The sequence below is a fragment of the Trachurus trachurus genome (genome assembly GCF_905171665.1).
Source record: "Trachurus trachurus genome assembly, chromosome: 5".
NCBI classification, from domain to species: Eukaryota; Metazoa; Chordata; class Actinopteri; order Carangiformes; family Carangidae; genus Trachurus; species Trachurus trachurus.
The window spans coordinates 9920960-9938332 of NC_139896.1; the positions used below are offsets into that span (position 1 = coordinate 9920960).

General features: G+C 41.0%; 1 protein-coding gene across 7 annotated transcripts in view; it reads left to right on the forward strand.

The window, feature by feature from the left end:
- The window catches only part of celf4 (CUGBP, Elav-like family member 4), a gene marked incomplete at both ends in the record, with an annotated part of 83015 nt that extends 71321 nt beyond the window's left edge, over positions 1-11694 (forward strand). For 3 of the 7 annotated variants that reach the window (XM_083972713.1, XM_083972710.1, XM_083972711.1), the window contains 9 exons: positions 762-890; positions 1926-2005; positions 2373-2516; positions 2910-3048; positions 4210-4362; positions 6992-7087; positions 7509-7589; positions 9103-9186; positions 11567-11694. In XM_083972713.1, coding sequence (XP_083828839.1) covers positions 762-890; positions 1926-2005; positions 2373-2516; positions 2910-3048; positions 4210-4362; positions 6992-7087; positions 7509-7589; positions 9103-9186; positions 11567-11694 — 1034 coding nt within the window. Of the gene's footprint in view, positions 1-761; positions 891-1925; positions 2006-2372; positions 2517-2909; positions 3049-4209; positions 4363-4820; positions 4932-6991; positions 7088-7508; positions 7590-9102; positions 9247-11566 lie in introns of all 7 variants that reach the window. The other 4 variants (XM_083972712.1, XM_083972714.1, XM_083972709.1 and 1 more) reach the window with 4 other exon arrangements.
- Between the last annotated feature and the right edge of the window lie 5679 nt (positions 11695-17373).

Here is a 17373-nt window from a genome sequence, read left to right on the forward strand (position 1 = left end):
TCTGTAGCTCTGTCTTATTTTAAGCAAATGCGCTTTTAGTACATCAGAAACACATTATTATTTTAACCCCCATTTAAAAACAGATGTTGTTCAAGCAAGTACCTCTGAATATGAGCAAAAACTGCAACATTAGTGCAGTTAATATTTACTGTACCAGTGTCTGTCAGTGATTTCCTATTGTTATTTTATCACTTTTAGATTTTTTTGCCAGTTTTTCAGTTGGAGCTGATGAAGTTCTGTTTTTTTTTTCTTTTTTGTTCTGTTTGTTTGGATGAAATAATTATGTGTAATTCATGTTACATGGATGGGGGTCAACTTGTATTTGCAAAAGAGAATCCTCTTTCAGGTGTTTTGCTTCTGCAGTTTTATTCTTTTTGTTGCAGTCTCATCAAAATAAGTTCTGATTAAACCTCTTACACTCCCGACCTGCCCGGCAACCAACAGCAAACGGAGAATGTTACTGAAAATACTGGAGCTTTTAGCGGCAACAGAGCCAAACATTTCTCAGCTAAAAAAAAAGAAAAAAGAATAAGATGCTTCTGTGGGAATCCAAAGATGTTTGTAGCATGAATAAACGGGTGAATAACACGACATCTTTCATTATGTAGTATCACAAAACTTCCCCCTGATGATTTTTTTTGCATGGAACTAAAGAGTGAGCAAATCTCTGCTATTTCAGCGAACATGGTGCTCGTCTTTTTTGTAGAATATCAAAAGGCATCTCTGATCCTCTGATCGTGACCTATTCCATTTCCTTTTAGAAGACAGAAAGCTCTTTGTGGGCATGCTCAACAAGCAACAGTCAGAAGATGATGTGCGGCGCCTTTTCGAGTCCTTCGGCAGCATCGAGGAATGCACCATTCTCAGAGGTCCCGACGGAAACAGCAAAGGTGAGTTTATAGCTGTTTATGACTTTGAGCCAGCAGACTCTTTTTTTTTTATTTTTTCACAGGCTACTGCACAGAAATGATTTGGCCTTTCAAAGTTGGTGACTTTGCAAAGTTCTCCTTAAACACTCCATGTTGAGTGATGTCAAAGCGGGCTGTTTCACAATCATCAGAGGACTGCTGCTTACATAAGAATACTGTAGATTCTGTAAATTTCAACAGTGAATGCCATCAGAAAGCTTTTTCCCCACAGGGAGGAGGAGAGATATAAACCAGCAAACTCTTCACAGATGAACCCTATTAACCTCATGAGTCAACCTACAAGACTCTGATAAAGTGACAAAAAATAAAAAACCTAAGTCAACCACCTTATTAACCAATCGGGCTTCATGTCATGCCAAAAAAAAATGTCCTTTCAAAATGTTAGAGAGCTACACAAGTTCACTGCATGAAGTTCATCAGTGGGCTTAGCGGCCAATCAATGAGGCCCGATGATAACTAAGCCTAATGATTACAGTGGGCTTGATCATTCTGATTCCTCCGTGAAGCTCCATTAACAAGGCCTCATCAGCCAGCTTACTCGGCTAAGTGGGCTTTAGCTCAATAATTACTGGGAACTTGATCATTCAAATTCATCAACAGGGCTTGTCAATAGTAAGCGACACCAGAATGCTGTGGCATTTTAAGCCCCATCAAGAGGATCCCAAAGTTGTTAATGGTGTCAGAGAGGCATGTTCAGCCTGCTTATTGGGTGTCGATCCACGCCGATGATGCAACCGTGCTCGGCAAAGAGGGGCTTTGTTTACTCAATGTTTGTTGCTGTGATGCTGCAGGGAACTTAACCTGGGTGGAGAAAAAACAACAACAAAAAGGGAAACTTTTTTACTTCTTGTCTTGTTACTTGCACTTGTTTTTGCTGTGATTCTGTATGATATACTTTCCAGAAAACTTTTCTCCTTTGTCCTCACTCTCTCGTTTTTTACCCTTTACTCATTTTATCCTCCTTCTCTCTCTCTCTTTCTCTCTTTCTCTATCTAGGCTGTGCATTTGTAAAATACTCCTCTCATGCTGAAGCTCAGGCAGCCATCAGTGCACTACACGGCAGCCAGACAATGCCTGTGAGTACACCATAACTGTGTGAGCGTGCGTGTAGATTTATGTGAGAGAGGTGAGTCACATAGAGAGATGAGTCACCTAGCGCTTAATTACCTTCTTAAAGTAAAGTTAAGTTATACGTTATTAATCCCAGCGAGGAAATTTGTCCTTTGCGTGTGACCCTTCCTAACTATTTCAGAGCATCGGGCCGCCGACTGCTGCAGCTCTGAGGCCATCGCTTTGGCACGATCTATTATAGGATGTGTGTGTGTATATACCGATGTTAACGTAGATACAAGCAGATGTCATGTGTCCGTCAGTACACACTAACATGTACTGCGTGTGTGCGTGTTTCTGTGTGTGTGGGTGGATGGATGGGTGGGTGCACAGGGGGCCTCATCCAGTCTGGTGGTAAAGTTCGCCGACACGGATAAGGAGCGCACCATCCGCCGCATGCAGCAGATGGCCGGTCAGATGGGCATCTTCAACCCTATGGCCCTGCAGTTCGGAGCCTACGGAGCCTACGCTCAGGCAAGACGCCCCGCAAAGCATCTGTTTCATCTACACTTATTCGTTCAATGAACCACAGAGATTAAACGCTCATGCCTATAGTTCACTCGTGAATGTGGAATAGTGAAAAAAGATGAACTCCCTCCAATTTGGATTCCTGTACCTCCCCAGGGTGTGACGTAAATGTCTCTATTAATATTGGCTTAGAGGAAAAATAACACATTTCTTAAGGCTCAATACCTGCTTTCTATCAATAGTCTCAATTTCCTGCCTCTGTGCTGTGCCTCACTTTCCCTTTATTCCTCCACTCTGTCCTTTTTTTCCCTTCTCTCTTAACTCAGCAACCTCTAAATCTCTCTCCTCTTTCTTTTCATTATTCTCCACCCACCTTACAATCCCCTCTCCTCCACTGTGCAGGTGCAGCAGCAGGCGGCATTAATGGCATCAGTAGGCCAGGGAGGCTACCTCAGTCCAATGGCAGCCTTTGCAGCTGCCCAGATGCAACACATGGCAACCATCAATGGCCTCCCAGGAGCACCGCTGACCCCCACGTCAGGTAACACTTGACGATAATACGACCGGAGGCAGATAATACTGGGTTTTTTATTCCTTTGCACAAAGGAAACGGCAGCTGTTCCACTGTACACACACTTATTTCATTCCCTGAAGAACAACACGCGTCTGTAGAAGATGTTTCAAACCTTCAATGCAGCCTTTAGTTTACATTCATGCTGGTGTCATACAAGGATGTGACTTAAAAGCCTTTTGTTTTAATCTGAGCTTTTTGTACCATTTTTAGTGTCAAATCCAATGAAACCATCTTCACATTTCCTCTCAAAACGGTGTCATAATGATGTGTTGAGCACAGTTTGCTGGAATTTTTCCATTTTGTGATAGTGAAGAGAACAATAACCTGACTTAACTGACATTTTATGAATAACTCCAGTGGAGCACATGGCAGCGTCTACTAAGCTTAAACTCTGACAATTCTTCATTTGAGCATGATTAAAAGTCAAATAATATGTTGTTTATTTCCCAACATTCAGACGGTAAATTTAATTTCAAATAAAATGTGACACTTCTATTATCTCTAAAGTGGCAGACCTATTTATCCTGTGTATCCTCCCTGTCAAATTTACAAATGTCAAAATCGCAGACGACAGAAGAAAAGCTTCTTCTTCTTTTTTTTTTTTTTACTCAGCAGGAGTGAATAAAAAACAGAGTGTTGCTTTAAGGCCCCGCTGTTGCATTGCAGTGGAAAAATACAGTGACAAGCCACAAAGAGCAGAGGCTTTAAATAGGCCTATTTAAACACAGAACCTATACTGTAAGTGTTTTAAGAGGGCAAATGAACAAAATGCATTGTGGCATGAGATCCAATCATCTGAGACAAATACATGATTGATACCAAGTTAGGTAGCACACACAGTTTTTTCACTATTTCTCATACAGTATACGGCTAAGATTCACATCTAATGGCTGTTGTGTCACAGTAAGGGCTATACAGGGACAAGAAATCAGCCCTGACATTTAGTGTCTTCACCGGACCACTGGACCGGCCCCTCTGACATTTCCAAGAGTTACTAGGTGGCCAGTCAAAGTAAAACTTCTCCATAATGTCGCAGGAAAAAAAAAAAAAAAAAACACAGCGGAAAGCTTATACTGTTCCTCTGTGTGTGTGTGTGTGTGTGTGTGTCTGTGTGCCCCGTGGCTGCAGGTGGCAGCACTCCTCCAGGCATCAGCGCCCCCACAGTGACCAGCATCCCCTCCCCCATTAGTGTAAATGGTTTTACTGGCATGCCACCCCCCCAGGCAAACGGGCAGCCCCCTGCAGAGGCTGTCTTCACCAACGGGATACACCATTACCCTGGTAAGTCCGATAAATTCAGGGGCACGTATGTACGTACGCAAAAAACATGAAAGAAATCTCTGAAATATGGAGGAAAAGTCTCCGAAAAAAGAAAAAAAGATAATGCAATATGCATTATAAATACGCTGTTTGTTATGTAAAACTGTGATTTTTGTGAAAATGAAGCTTGAAGCCCTGTAGACAGACAACTGATTGTAACAGGAAAGTGTGCATGCTGCTGGCTTACAGGCGTGAATAGCCTAGAAGCATGTTCAGGAGGCCGAGGCCAGACGAAAGTAGCCCACAGTCAGTGAGCATGTCGAGGAGATGAGTGTTTGGCAAAGGTGCTTATGGGCTGCTGGAGCCTGAGTATGCGCTTGTGTCATGAGCCGTGGCTGGTACCTCATTGGTCCTGTTTGTGAAGAGGTGGAAGAAAAATCTCTCCTTTTTTTTTTTTTTTTACACTCTTGTCTCCCCAGTGTTGCAGGAGGTGGTTTTTAGGGAGGACTCGGAGAAAAACGGCTTGGGCGTGGCTCCGCGAAGTTGTTTTGGGGTTCAGGGTGGCTGCTTCCTCTCCTCTCTCTCTGAAGGTAGCGCTCTCCCTCCTGTTCGTCCTCTTTCCTCTTTCCTCTTTCTCTCTCTCCTTCCTCCTCCAGCCTGTCATCCCACTTATCTATAGGCTCAAACAAGGGTCAAAAATATTCTGAGCTCGTGAGATAATGTTAAGAAATACTTTCAATGCCTGTGGTTCTGTCTTTGTATGCTTGCATGAGAAATTCTGGTTTGTGAATGTGAAGGAGAAAAAAAAGAGTTCAGGTTTAAAGCAGAAAACTGGGCCTAACTCTACACTCCCATACTGTAACATTGAACTTAGACATGCCCGTTAAAGTCACAAAGTACAAATTTCAGCCTCGGTTTTACATCCGAAAGTCCTGAGTGCAGATTTTTCTGCTGTGAGCCTTTAAAAGTCGGATGTTGACAGAGAGCATTTCTGTCTCCTTCAGTCTTTGTGTAGCTTCACCTTCAATATAATTTGCCCACAAATTTCCTTCTACAACTTCAGAGCTTTTCTGCACACAAAGGTGTAATTTCCACCGGGGATCGGAGGCGCCACCTTCACTTAAATACTTTCGAGTTGATTTTACTTGTCCAGCTGCCAAAAAAACCTGGACGTGGGAAGATGTGAGCTGATAAAAAACGTTGATACATTTAACTTATCTTACTGCTGAAGGCTGTCGGTGCTACTATATAAACCTTATGGGGAAACCTGCAGACAATACTCAGACACTGATTACTTTATCTTTTGTGGATATTTTTATACAATAAACATGAGTTATATGAGGAGTTAACAAACTAGAAGGACGCAAAAAATGAAAGAGAGGACACAACAGATATTAAAAACATTATCTAACATGTGTCCTTGATAGAAAGGAATCTAATAGGAATTTTAAAAGCATATAAGTGCATTTTTTAATGTGGAAAATACTTTTTTTTTTCTTCATTTACCTATTCATCTATTTTACCTCATTGTGTCTCTCCCACTTTTGAAACCAAATATTCACCTTTGTCACATTTACAAACTGTCTCTCATGCAAAAGCAGATTTATAGAGAATGATCTACAGTGCAATCGCAGCCTTTAAAATAATTTCTGAACATGACTTCACGAGCTTAAAAAAAAAATTGTAGATGTTTAATTTGAGCCCATGCTTTCCCCCTCTTTTTCTTGGCTATCTGAACCGTTTTTCAGTGTTGTTGTTGTTGTTGTTAGTCCACGGTGTGTTCAGTTATTTCTTTGGTTTTCTGGTGACAGCGGTGTTATTGGTGTGTGCGTGCGTGTGTGTATGTTTGTTTTCCTCAGTGGTGTACTAAATGTGCATGTACTATGTGTACAGATGGGCAGTTATAAAGTGCGGCGCAGCATCTGTGGTAGTTAACCAGTGTGTTTGGACCACAGGGAGAAATTTTCACCTTTCATTTTTAAATGATTAACTTTACCTCCTACATGTGAAGTGATAGAAACAGGTGCATCCAGTGCTGTGAGTGTGTATCGTACTTGTCCTGTTTTTCATGTTTAACTGCAGCAGATTGTCAGAGATATAAATATATTTCTTCTTAATAGGGTTTGTGTGTAATAGCTTCGTGTTTATGGCACTTTTTTGTTTTGTTTTTTTTGTGTTTTTTTGGTGTGGTGATAGTGGAGCCATGTGTTGATGTTTTTTTTGTTTTTTTTGTCGTCGTTTGCTTTGTTTTAACTGTGGTCCCTCAAAGTTTTTTTCATTTTTTTTTTCAAATGCTTTGGGAAGAAGAGCGATTAAAAAGTCGGACAATCGAGAGCTGAACACAAAGCGAGTTGACGTTGCGCTGTTTGACTCTAACCTCTGTGCTTCTCCTCTTCTGTCTGTTCATCTGTCCATCATCCCCTTCCTCCCTCCATCCCTCCCCTCCCCTCCCTCTCACCCTTGTTATACATTACTCACACTTTCCTCCATCTACATTCTCCCCCATCTCTCTTTGCATCATCTCCCTCACCCTGCTCACACCTCCATCCATCTATCCTTACTCCCTCCTCCTCCTTCTCCTCCTCCTCCGCCTCGTCCTCCTTCTTTTTCTCCTCCATCTCTCCCTCTCTCTGTGTCTCGGCTGGAGCAGCTCAAAGTCCCACTGCAGCTGATCCCCTCCAGCAGGCTTACACAGGAGTCCAGCAGTATGCAGGTCTGTCTGTCACTCTCACAGCACCACTGATCTGTGTGTGCGTTTACGTGAGGAAGAGCGTGTGTGCGTAAATGTGTGTGTGTGTGTGTGTGTGTGTGTGAGTGGGGGAGAGAGAAAGAAGGATGGAGAGAGCGTGGGGATGACAGAGAGAAATGAAAAGGCAGTAGATAAAGATTTGCCTTTGTTTGAATTTGAATTTTGATCATGTAACATTAAGTGTTTCAGTCTCACTACATCAATTTATTCCCTGCCGTATTCAGTGTGTGTGTGTTTGTGTGTGTGTGTGTAACATGTATACACTCTATTGTCTGTTATCTGATCGATTGCCTGCTTGTGCCCCTGCATATATCACATTGTTTGTATGTATCCGAGTGTGTGTTGTGTGTGTGTGTGTGTACGTGTTTGTGCAGTCATGACTGTTATCTGATCCGCACCGTGTGTGTGTGTGTCTCAGCAGCCTACCCCGCTGCATACGGACAGATCAGCCAAGCCTTCCCCCACCCTCCACCCATCATCCCACAGCAGCAACGAGAAGGTAACACACACACACACACACACACACACACACACACACACACACACACACACACACACACACACACACACACACACACACACACACACACACACGTATACAGACGCCACTATTCTTTAAATATTCATATATGCTACAAACATTTACTGCTTCTCTCTTCATCTTTCATGTAGTCACAGAATAAACAGGTCCGTTTAAAAATACCCAGGCAGTTCAGCCCCCTCGCTTTGTTTCCAGGTGTGATTTCTGCTCTCGTCTGTGAGATCTATCACAAGTAAAATATTCAGTTCATTCACTCCTGAATTCTTAGATAACACTAAAACGCCTGAACTCTCACTTTTTCATCCCAAGTCCAAAAAGAAAAAAGAAAAAAGAAAAAAAACCTGTAGACGTTATTGTAGTTATATGGATGTCCTCGCTTGCTGTAGGGAAACTAACTTCACCAACACTGCTGAGTGTTTCAAACGGAGCTGCAGACCTACTAGTGAACTCACTGACCTCCTGTCCTGGCCTGGGATAGCACAAGCTCGGGACCTTACTGCCCTCTTGTGGAAAATAAACAAAATAATGCAAATCGCTGAACAGCTGTGGCGTCCCAGGGGTAACCATTTAAGCATTTAGTCATTTGATTAGTGATACATGAAAGCTGTGAATACTAAACCTGAGTTTTCCATTAAAGCTGAAACTGTCAAACAGAGTTACTGTCCACTAATGACTGTCTGTGCTCCCAACTTTTCTGTTTGTCTGCAACTCTGACTCTTTAATTAGAAAATTAACTCTCCAAAACTTCGCTGATGAGAGGGACACACACACACACACATACACACACGCTAATTGCAGATGCTGTTGTGAGTGCAACGCCGGGGTTGTTGGGTTGTTTGTTGTGCATGGGTTGTGTGAGTGTGGAGTGAAACAGGATAAGAAGTTATCTCATGTTTGGAGGAAAAGAAAAATCCCCGCCTCAGGAGGAAACAGTGAAAGTAATCTATAACACAAAACCCAGTGTGACTTTCTTTCAATGTCTCGTTTTGTCCAAAACCCAAATATATACGAACAACAGCTATCACAGGAGACAAAGAGAAGCAGAAACAGGGGGCTCAGGAGTTTTTTTTGTTTTTTGGGGCTTTTTTGTGTGAAAACGGACTAAAACATTTAATCCGTCATCAAACAGCTGCAGATTAACTTCACAAACTGACTATTGTTTCAGCTCTAGTGAATGTTTAAATGTTGTTGAATATGGATTGGTCCGTGAAGTGTATGACATCACATTTGCTTAAAATCAGTGAGGAAAAACACAGCCTCTCTTCTATTCTATCCTCTGTTTTTTTTCTTAACTTCTATATTTTCTTATATTCTTATGATTTTAGTATTCCCCTGTCTCTCCTGCCACAGTCAACCTTTTACATTTCCTTTTCTCCTTGTCTCTTTTTCTCTGACCTTTGCCCTTTATCTCTGTTTTCTCTCTCCCCCCGCCTCTCTCTCCCTTTCTCTGTCTCTGTGTTTCTGTCGACAGGACCAGAGGGTTGCAACCTGTTCATCTACCACCTCCCTCAGGAGTTTGGGGATGGAGAGCTGATGCAGATGTTCCTGCCTTTCGGTAATGTCATCTCCTCCAAAGTGTTTGTGGATCGGGCGACAAACCAAAGTAAATGCTTTGGTGGGTAAAAATGAACAAAACCAAGAGATTATTGGTTATTTATTCTGATTATTCTTTTTTTACTAATCACCTTCTTTACTGCAGACAACCCCCCACCTCCCCACCCCACCCTACCTTCCTAACCTCTCAACTCCTCCCCCCTCCCCCCTTAAGAAAAATGCTAACAAAACAGTGGAGAGTTTCTCTACAGTTGTGCAAAAGCTGGTTGTTACTAAAAAGAAGGAATGGAGAATGAGTGTGTCTGGATTTCTCTATTAATCATTAAAGCTGTTTTCTTTTGAAGCTCTGAATAATTTCTTATTTTGATGAATATTTCAGTGATATACAGTGCATTCAAAAAGTATTCACTCTTTCACACGTTGTTATGTTGCAGCCTTATACTAAAATCATTTCATTTATTTCTCTAATCAAGTTACACAAAATACAACGAAGCGAAAACAAAATTTCATTTGAAATATTTTGCATTTTATTTTTGCAAGTCACTGAAATGGAAAAAACTGAAAAATCAAATTGATAAAAGTATTCAGACCCTTTTCTCAGTACTTAGATGAAGCTCCTTTGGCAGCGATTTTCAGCCTCGGGTCTTTTTGGGAACGACGTGATGAGCTCTGCACACCTGGATTTAGGGATTTTCCATCCTTCTATGCATATTGTCTCAAGTTGTGTCCGGCTGGATGAGGAGTGTCGGTGAACAGACACTTTCAGGTCTCACCGGAGTTGTTCAAGCATATTCGAAAGTTGTCCCCAAGCTGCTCCTGCGTTGTTTTGGCTGTGAGTTTCGCCCTGTTAGACTCCTGGAGGATGCTTTGGCCCAGTCTGAGGTCCTGAGTGCTCTGAACCAGGTTTTCAATCATGATATTTCCATCTGCCTCCATCTGGCCGCTCTAAAGCTCAGATCAGTGGAGTCCTCCTGCAGTGGCGGCTGTCCTTCTGGAAGTTTCCCCCCGTCCTCCAAGATCTCTGCAGCTCAGTGCAGCAGAGTGACAATCAGGTTCTTGGTCACCTCTCTAACCAAGGTTTTTTTTCCTCCTGAATTACTCCATTTGACTGAGCAGTGAGCCAGAGGACGAGTCGTAGTTGTTCCAAACTTCTTACGTTTAAGAATAACTGAGGCCACTGAGCTCTTGAACCTTCAATGCAGCAGAAATCTTTTTGTAGCCTTCTGTTGCCTCGAGACAGTCCTGTCTCTGAGCTCTGCAGGCAGCTCCTTCCTCCTCTAGGCTTGGTTTCGTTACACAGACAGGAGTGTGCCTTTCCAAAATCAATTTTATATAACTCAGGTCCAATCAAGGCGTAGAAACAGCTCAAAGATGATGAAGAGAAATGGGAAAGCTAAATTTCAATTGTCAAAGCAAATGGTCTGAATACTTTCGTCAATAGTTTTTCATTTTTTCCCCTTTTTTAATAAATATGCACAAATAGTCTGTTTTCTCTTTGTTTTCATGTGTTATTAAGTCTGGACTGATGAAGCAACAAATTAATTTCAGCATAAAGCGGCAACATAACTGTTGTGCGGAAATTAATGTGTTTTAATGTCATATTTGCACAGCTATATTGCCATTGTGCTCTTTATAACAAACTCTTCTAACTTAGTCTCTACCTTTTTTTCTGTATATTACTGTAAGCTCAGTAATGCATGCTGACAATACAGGAGGTAAAGAGCTGCTGTCTCATTTTATGCCACTGACAGCACAATTTAGCCAAACATATAATTATGTGGCAAATTATAAATGGATTGTGGAGAATATTTAATGGAGAGTCTGTCAGGTGCAACCCATTTGCAAAGTAGCTTTTGCTCATCAATACAACACAGCATTAACGTTGTATTATTCATGTTGCAATTTTGAGATGCAGGTTCTAATTTGCGATTTGATGCTTTTCCCACTGCTGAGTGGAAATCAAAAACCGAAACCCAAAAACAACACGACCATTGTTGATGTTTTGGTTTCAAATCCCATTACCAAGTTCATGTTGTGCTTCTGGCTGCATGCTGCTCTTTGTTTTTATTGTAATCCTGTTGTTGCTGTTGTTGACATGTTGTTATGCAGACAAATATCTATATTGTATTGTTATATTAATGCTGTTGACTCGTAGTGCATTTTATTTTGCAGAGAAACATTTGATGTCAATTGTTTTTAGTTTAATACACAGACCACATGAATTCCTTCTCATTGTGAAGCTTTATGAAAGTGTGTTAAAGACTGTTTCATCTTCCTGAATCTCATCCTCACTATCTATTCCTTTTGTAACCTCAAACTGTCCTTGCCTCTTCATCGAACCTTATCCCACTTTCTTGCTCTTTTTTTGGCCTTTCCCCCAGGGTTTGTGAGCTTCGACAACCCAGGTAGTGCCCAAGCTGCCATCCAGTCAATGAACGGCTTCCAGATCGGCATGAAAAGGCTCAAGGTGCAGCTGAAGAGGCCAAAGGACGCCAACCGCCCCTACTAGCCCCCCGCCCCAGCCAGCCACCGCCATCCTGGTGGCCGGGGCAGCCGACGCACACCGGGAAAGACAGGTGAGGCGTCGCAGCAGCAGCAGCGCAGAGCTCGTGTGGAAAATGTGTTTGTTGTCACTTTGGCATGATAGGCGATTAACTGAACAAATGCATGCACAACAAATGCAATATTAACGTTGACGAATGCTGGAATGGCAGGCTCACTTATGGCACAGGCCTGATGAGGTTTCAGTAACCTTTTATGAATGTCATAAAACATTCGCAGCCGCCTAGAAACTAACTGATCATCTGCAGAAGTTCTACCTCGGCGCCGATACTTCAAGCACACATTTGTAAATGTTAATTCGATCCATGTCACCGTGGCTCATTATTGTATAAGATGTACTGTGGGCAATCCTGCTGCTAACTGGTACCAGTAGTGTCAATGGAAGCAAGACGAGAAGAAAACAAGGCAAGAAACTCTCCAAATACTAACACTATGACTAAATCTCTACAGTTTAATGACTTATAGTGTATTATGTGCAAGAAATATGTTGAGTGTTATAAAAATCTTTGCCCCTTTATATGTATCTGGTACCAAAATGAGACAGATATATATTGCTTTACTGTCGGTTTTAATGGCTGGTTCGACCAAACAAAACCGCTCAGCATTTACTTACATGTAGCCTCCTCCATTTGTAGAACAGCTTTACAGTAAGTGACCCTGTATGTTACCCTGTAGGTAAAAGATAATTGGTAAGTGGTTCAGTGTGTTGCACAGGGAAGGAATTGCTTCCAAGGGAGAGGCATTTATTACCCCTCAGGCGGGTAATTGTGCCGTTCCTCTTTGTCTCCTCCCTTCATCTGAGTGATGGAGAGTTTAGCCTGTGTCATTCATTCACCACTGATGACTTCATTCAAGGGCAACTTATCACCCACACACAAACTAACTGAACCATACCAGACAGTGTCCTGAGGCAAATCACTGCAGGAAGAATAGTGCAATCTCCGACGAATGCATTAAAAATATGTGGCTCCATTGCTTTTGATATATCAAAACATTTTCAACAGAATGTCAGAGAAAACATCTTCATGATTTCCCCCCTCTTCTTGCCGCAGACTGACAGTTATAACAGTGTTTGAAATTGCAACTGATAAAAAAAATACAGCAAATTTCCTGCTGGCATTCAAAGTTTTACTATAACTTTATCCAGATATAACAATAACACACTGTTAGCATAAAGGTGTTATCAGGCTGATGGGAGCGTATTCAGCCTGCAGCCTTATGTGGGGAAGAAGGTTTAAATTGTACAATGATTAAAATCCCTTAATTGATTCAAAAATAGGATTTAACTGTTAATATATATATATATATATTTAATAAAAGAAAAACGTAATAGTTTTATCACACAGGAAATTCGACCTTTTTTTAAATGAGGCCACAATAATCCACCACAGGATCAACACTGTTTTGCCTCAGCAAAATCGTCTTTGTTTATCCAGATCAGAACTTACTAGAAAGGCAGGTGTGCTGTAAGCACGCTGCACGCCACACGGCTCCATCTGCATGCAAATACAGTGAGTATCAGGAGGACACATAAGGAATGATAATATGGCAACTTTTAACAAAGAGGAGCAAATACAAAAACGTCTGCATCCAAACAGCTATTTCCCCCAATCAATAATAAGTCTTGTGCCTTCTAATGTAATGTAGGAATTCAGTCTCTCCGTACTAAATGTTTATTTGAGTGCAGAAGAGAACCAGCTGTCTCTTTGAAAACAGCCAACAGAGATCCAAAAAACCTAGATGCACAATTCAAGTAAATAATTAAAACACCTTTAAACAAATAACTACTAATATCAAGGTGAGAATTGGACAAATGATGGTGCTAGATTAAAAAGGAGGAGGACATGGAAGTATAGAATAACAATTGATACAATTGCTTTTGCAGGATTTTACTGCAAAAGCAATTGTTTTGAATGCCACTAAATAAATAAACTAAATTGATCGGTTTCAATAGGATTCAATGGTAAATTAATAATCAGGGCTTTACCATTACCTTCTGGGTACCACAAATATGTGGGTGAGACATTTGATTAAGTATTAAAGGCACAGGCTGTATGGTCTTAAGGGAACATCTTCTGGTGACCATGAATGTTTGTACAATACAAGTGTTTATCCCCCTGAAGTTGCATCCTGTACTTTAATGTGCATAAAATCATTGAACCTCATTTTGTTTTCATTGATCCCTCAACAACTCCAACGATTCCTAATTCTTCTTAATTGTGTGCTTTCCAGGTTTTCTTGAGATGAATCATACGTTGACTACTTGCTACGCGCCAACTTGAGTGCACACTCAACATCTGGACCACTGAGGCTGCTTCAGAAACAGAGGAGAGAGAGAGAGAGCGATGACCAAGTCAAGGACACCTCCTTTTGGATGTACTACTAAAACTTTGGAACTCAGAGAGAATTTGTACCAGCCTGGTTAGCCCCAGGACCTTTTTTCTTCTGCACACATATACACACCTCTTTCCCCACAAAAGCCCTGCTTGAATGACAGCTACCTTTTCTGGACCACAAAAAACTTTTACTTGAACAAAAGGAAGAAAAAAAAAGTAAAAGAAACTGTATCAAATCTACTCACAATGACCAACCCCACTGAACTCTTAAAGGGAATATGGATGTCAAAAGTCCAACAAGAACAAAACAAACTTTTTAAAAACTGAATAGAGGATTGCCGTAGGAGATCTTTCTGTAAGATGGTTTGAGTTTTGGGGCAATTGACTTTTGAAGACCAATTTATAAGGCTTGAAACAAGAAGGGACAAATTCCCAGAGACAGAACTTAAGTAGGGAATGTGATATTTTCAGGACACAAAATTGGCTTCGATTTGGGATGGCCATCTTTAGCTCGGAGTGCCTGTCCGTTTCCAGGGGATACCGTTGCCAAGGAGAGCCATAGCAACGGTCTCCAGGGAGTCTTACCTGTCATTCCTTAGTTGTTTTAGGGACCAAAAGACCAAACATTTTTATTGCTGAGGACTTGTAGCTCTAACATACTCGGACCACTGCATCTCTTTCAGTCAGTGTTAACTGGTTGAGGAGTTGCACTTAAAAGAAGTGTACATTTCGAATATATACAACACATGTATATATACATATATATTGCTGATATGCTTTTTGAATACAGGCAAAACTATTTCAGATGACCAAATGGGGTCTCTCACTTCGCTAGTTTACAATTACTCAAAATGTTTATTTTTTTCTCTTCTCATTTTGTCTTGGGAGGGATGGCGAGTGCATGGGAGGGGCTGCTCCGTATCACAGCCTTATCTTTTTTAACTTGACATCCTAACCTCATAGATAGAATAACATCAGAAACGTTTGAAATATATGAACTTGTTTATATTTGCAGTACATATATATGTATAACAAGCATTCAAGCAAATGTATTCATATATACAGTATATATGGATAAATAGATATTAATCACAAACAAATATATGTATTTATATGCACATATTTTATATATGTGTGTATGTATATAGAACGGCTACTGACTATGTTGAGCTGTAATTTTTTGTAGATTTTAGCTGGAGTTTGAAACATTGCTCTGCTTGGGAAGAACCGCAAATCTGGCAGCTCCCAAAACTGCAGGCATTCCTATCTCTGATTACCTATATGCTGACACACAATATATTGCTAAAAGATACATGTGTGAGAATACACATATGGTGTAAATATTATCTGAAAATGCAAAAAGCCACATCTAAGTAGCAGGCTTTAAGAGAATCAGGCTAAATGATTTTTAGAGGAAAAGGACAATTATCTTCGACTCTATTCCAAACATATCTTTTTGAGCTTACACACACACACACACTCACACTCACAAACACGCTCAAACACACTCACACTCGCACCCACACACACTTACACACAAACTTCTCTTTGAAACTTGAACCAAAATGAATACGTCTCACAACCCTTGCTCTCTTTTGCATTCAGTAAAGTGCATGTAGCGTATGGGCTGTCACCATGTCAAGGTGTGCCTTGTCACCTGCAGAATCTGCCATCAAGCACTGTGCTCTCAGAAAACAAAGAAAAAAAAAACCTAACACACACTGCAAGCAGCCAATGCGCTATTATGATGTCAAAACTACAGCCAGATCCATATCATTTCTCAGCCGAGTAGAGAGCTTCAGTGCATGTCCAATATAACAAACAATGTGACCACTGTCGGTCCTTCCATTGTCTTTGATGAAAAAAAAATGCATTTAGGATTAAAGTAGACTCATGCAATTACACGTCAGACAAAAGCGGGCATTAGGTAACCTGTTAGCACAGGTACTAACTATCAAAGCTGTGTGCAGGGCACCTGAGACTACGTTCCACTGGCTGGAGTCAAAACTAGGGTAAAGTTCAGGATTACGACTGAAACGGCTTGATAAGAGATGTGATTGAGCTTACTGGACCTGACATAAGGTTTTAATGGTTATGAAGGTGATGTAATATTGATGAATATGTGATAATTAGAGCGCTGGCTTCCCACCGAACAGAATAAGGGAGAAGGTTTTACGTACTTTCCCATTCGGCAGTTAATGTGTGGATCTCTGCTGGTGATACTTGACATGAAGCATATCCTTTAGAAGATGTTATATTGCCTTATGTTATACGTGGTGATACAGTTAAATATAAACATAAAAGCATAATGAAACTGTAAAATGAAGCAATAAGTGTGAAAAGCCATTTAATCCATTACAACTGCTGTATCACACAGGCTGGTTTCATATTGCTTTAGCGTACAGTTTCTCATAATGGTCTACAAAAATGCTATGAACACCTACTACATTCTTGCAAAAGGTCAACAGACTTGGATTTATTGGACCCTGCGTTCAACACGCATTCAGGTGGTGGAGATCAGTCAATGAATATTTATATATATGAATATTTATAAGGCTATATGACACTTTGGAAGACAATGCTTCCTGTTGGGTGCTGTTACTAGTTTTCCTGTAAACTGCTCATTATGCCATTTCCCTAGTGTCTGTGTCTAACCTTTTTAGCAGATTGCATAATTTAACATTTACCTTCCAAATCCAGAGAGGCTAAAAGACGCCACAATCACATCCCAGGACGCCTCTCTATTTGTGTGTGCCACACAACAATGCCCTGAGCATGGCATATAGTGCAAGCCAGATGACCATCATGCTCATTTTTTTCACTCTGACAGTGTCCACGGTGGGTTGGTACAAAACGTCTCACACATCCACCTGAGCTGTCTTTGAGCTAACAATAACAACTGAAGCTAAATGTCACATGTCTGGTATCCCAGATCGCCGCACCGTGTGACCTCTTTGACTGGCCCCCGCTGCTCTGAGAAAATTGAAAAAGGTGTCGACACGGTCTGTGCTTTTCTAATGGTTTGTTTGAGCAATCACTCATGTCTCTCGCCGAACCGAGCCCATGTTTCCACATGTCGAGTGAAATAAGAAAAGGGGGAAGCAGAACGACCACGGGAACCAGAATGTCAAGCACCTCATCCTCATTTGCTCCAACTTTAAGCTGCAAGTTTACATGAGAAAAGTAAAACAAAAGTATAGTGGTTCAAAAACAACAAGAAACAGAGCAGAAGTTTGAATATAAATATATATATATAAATATATACATAAACCGATGAATATACTGTAAAT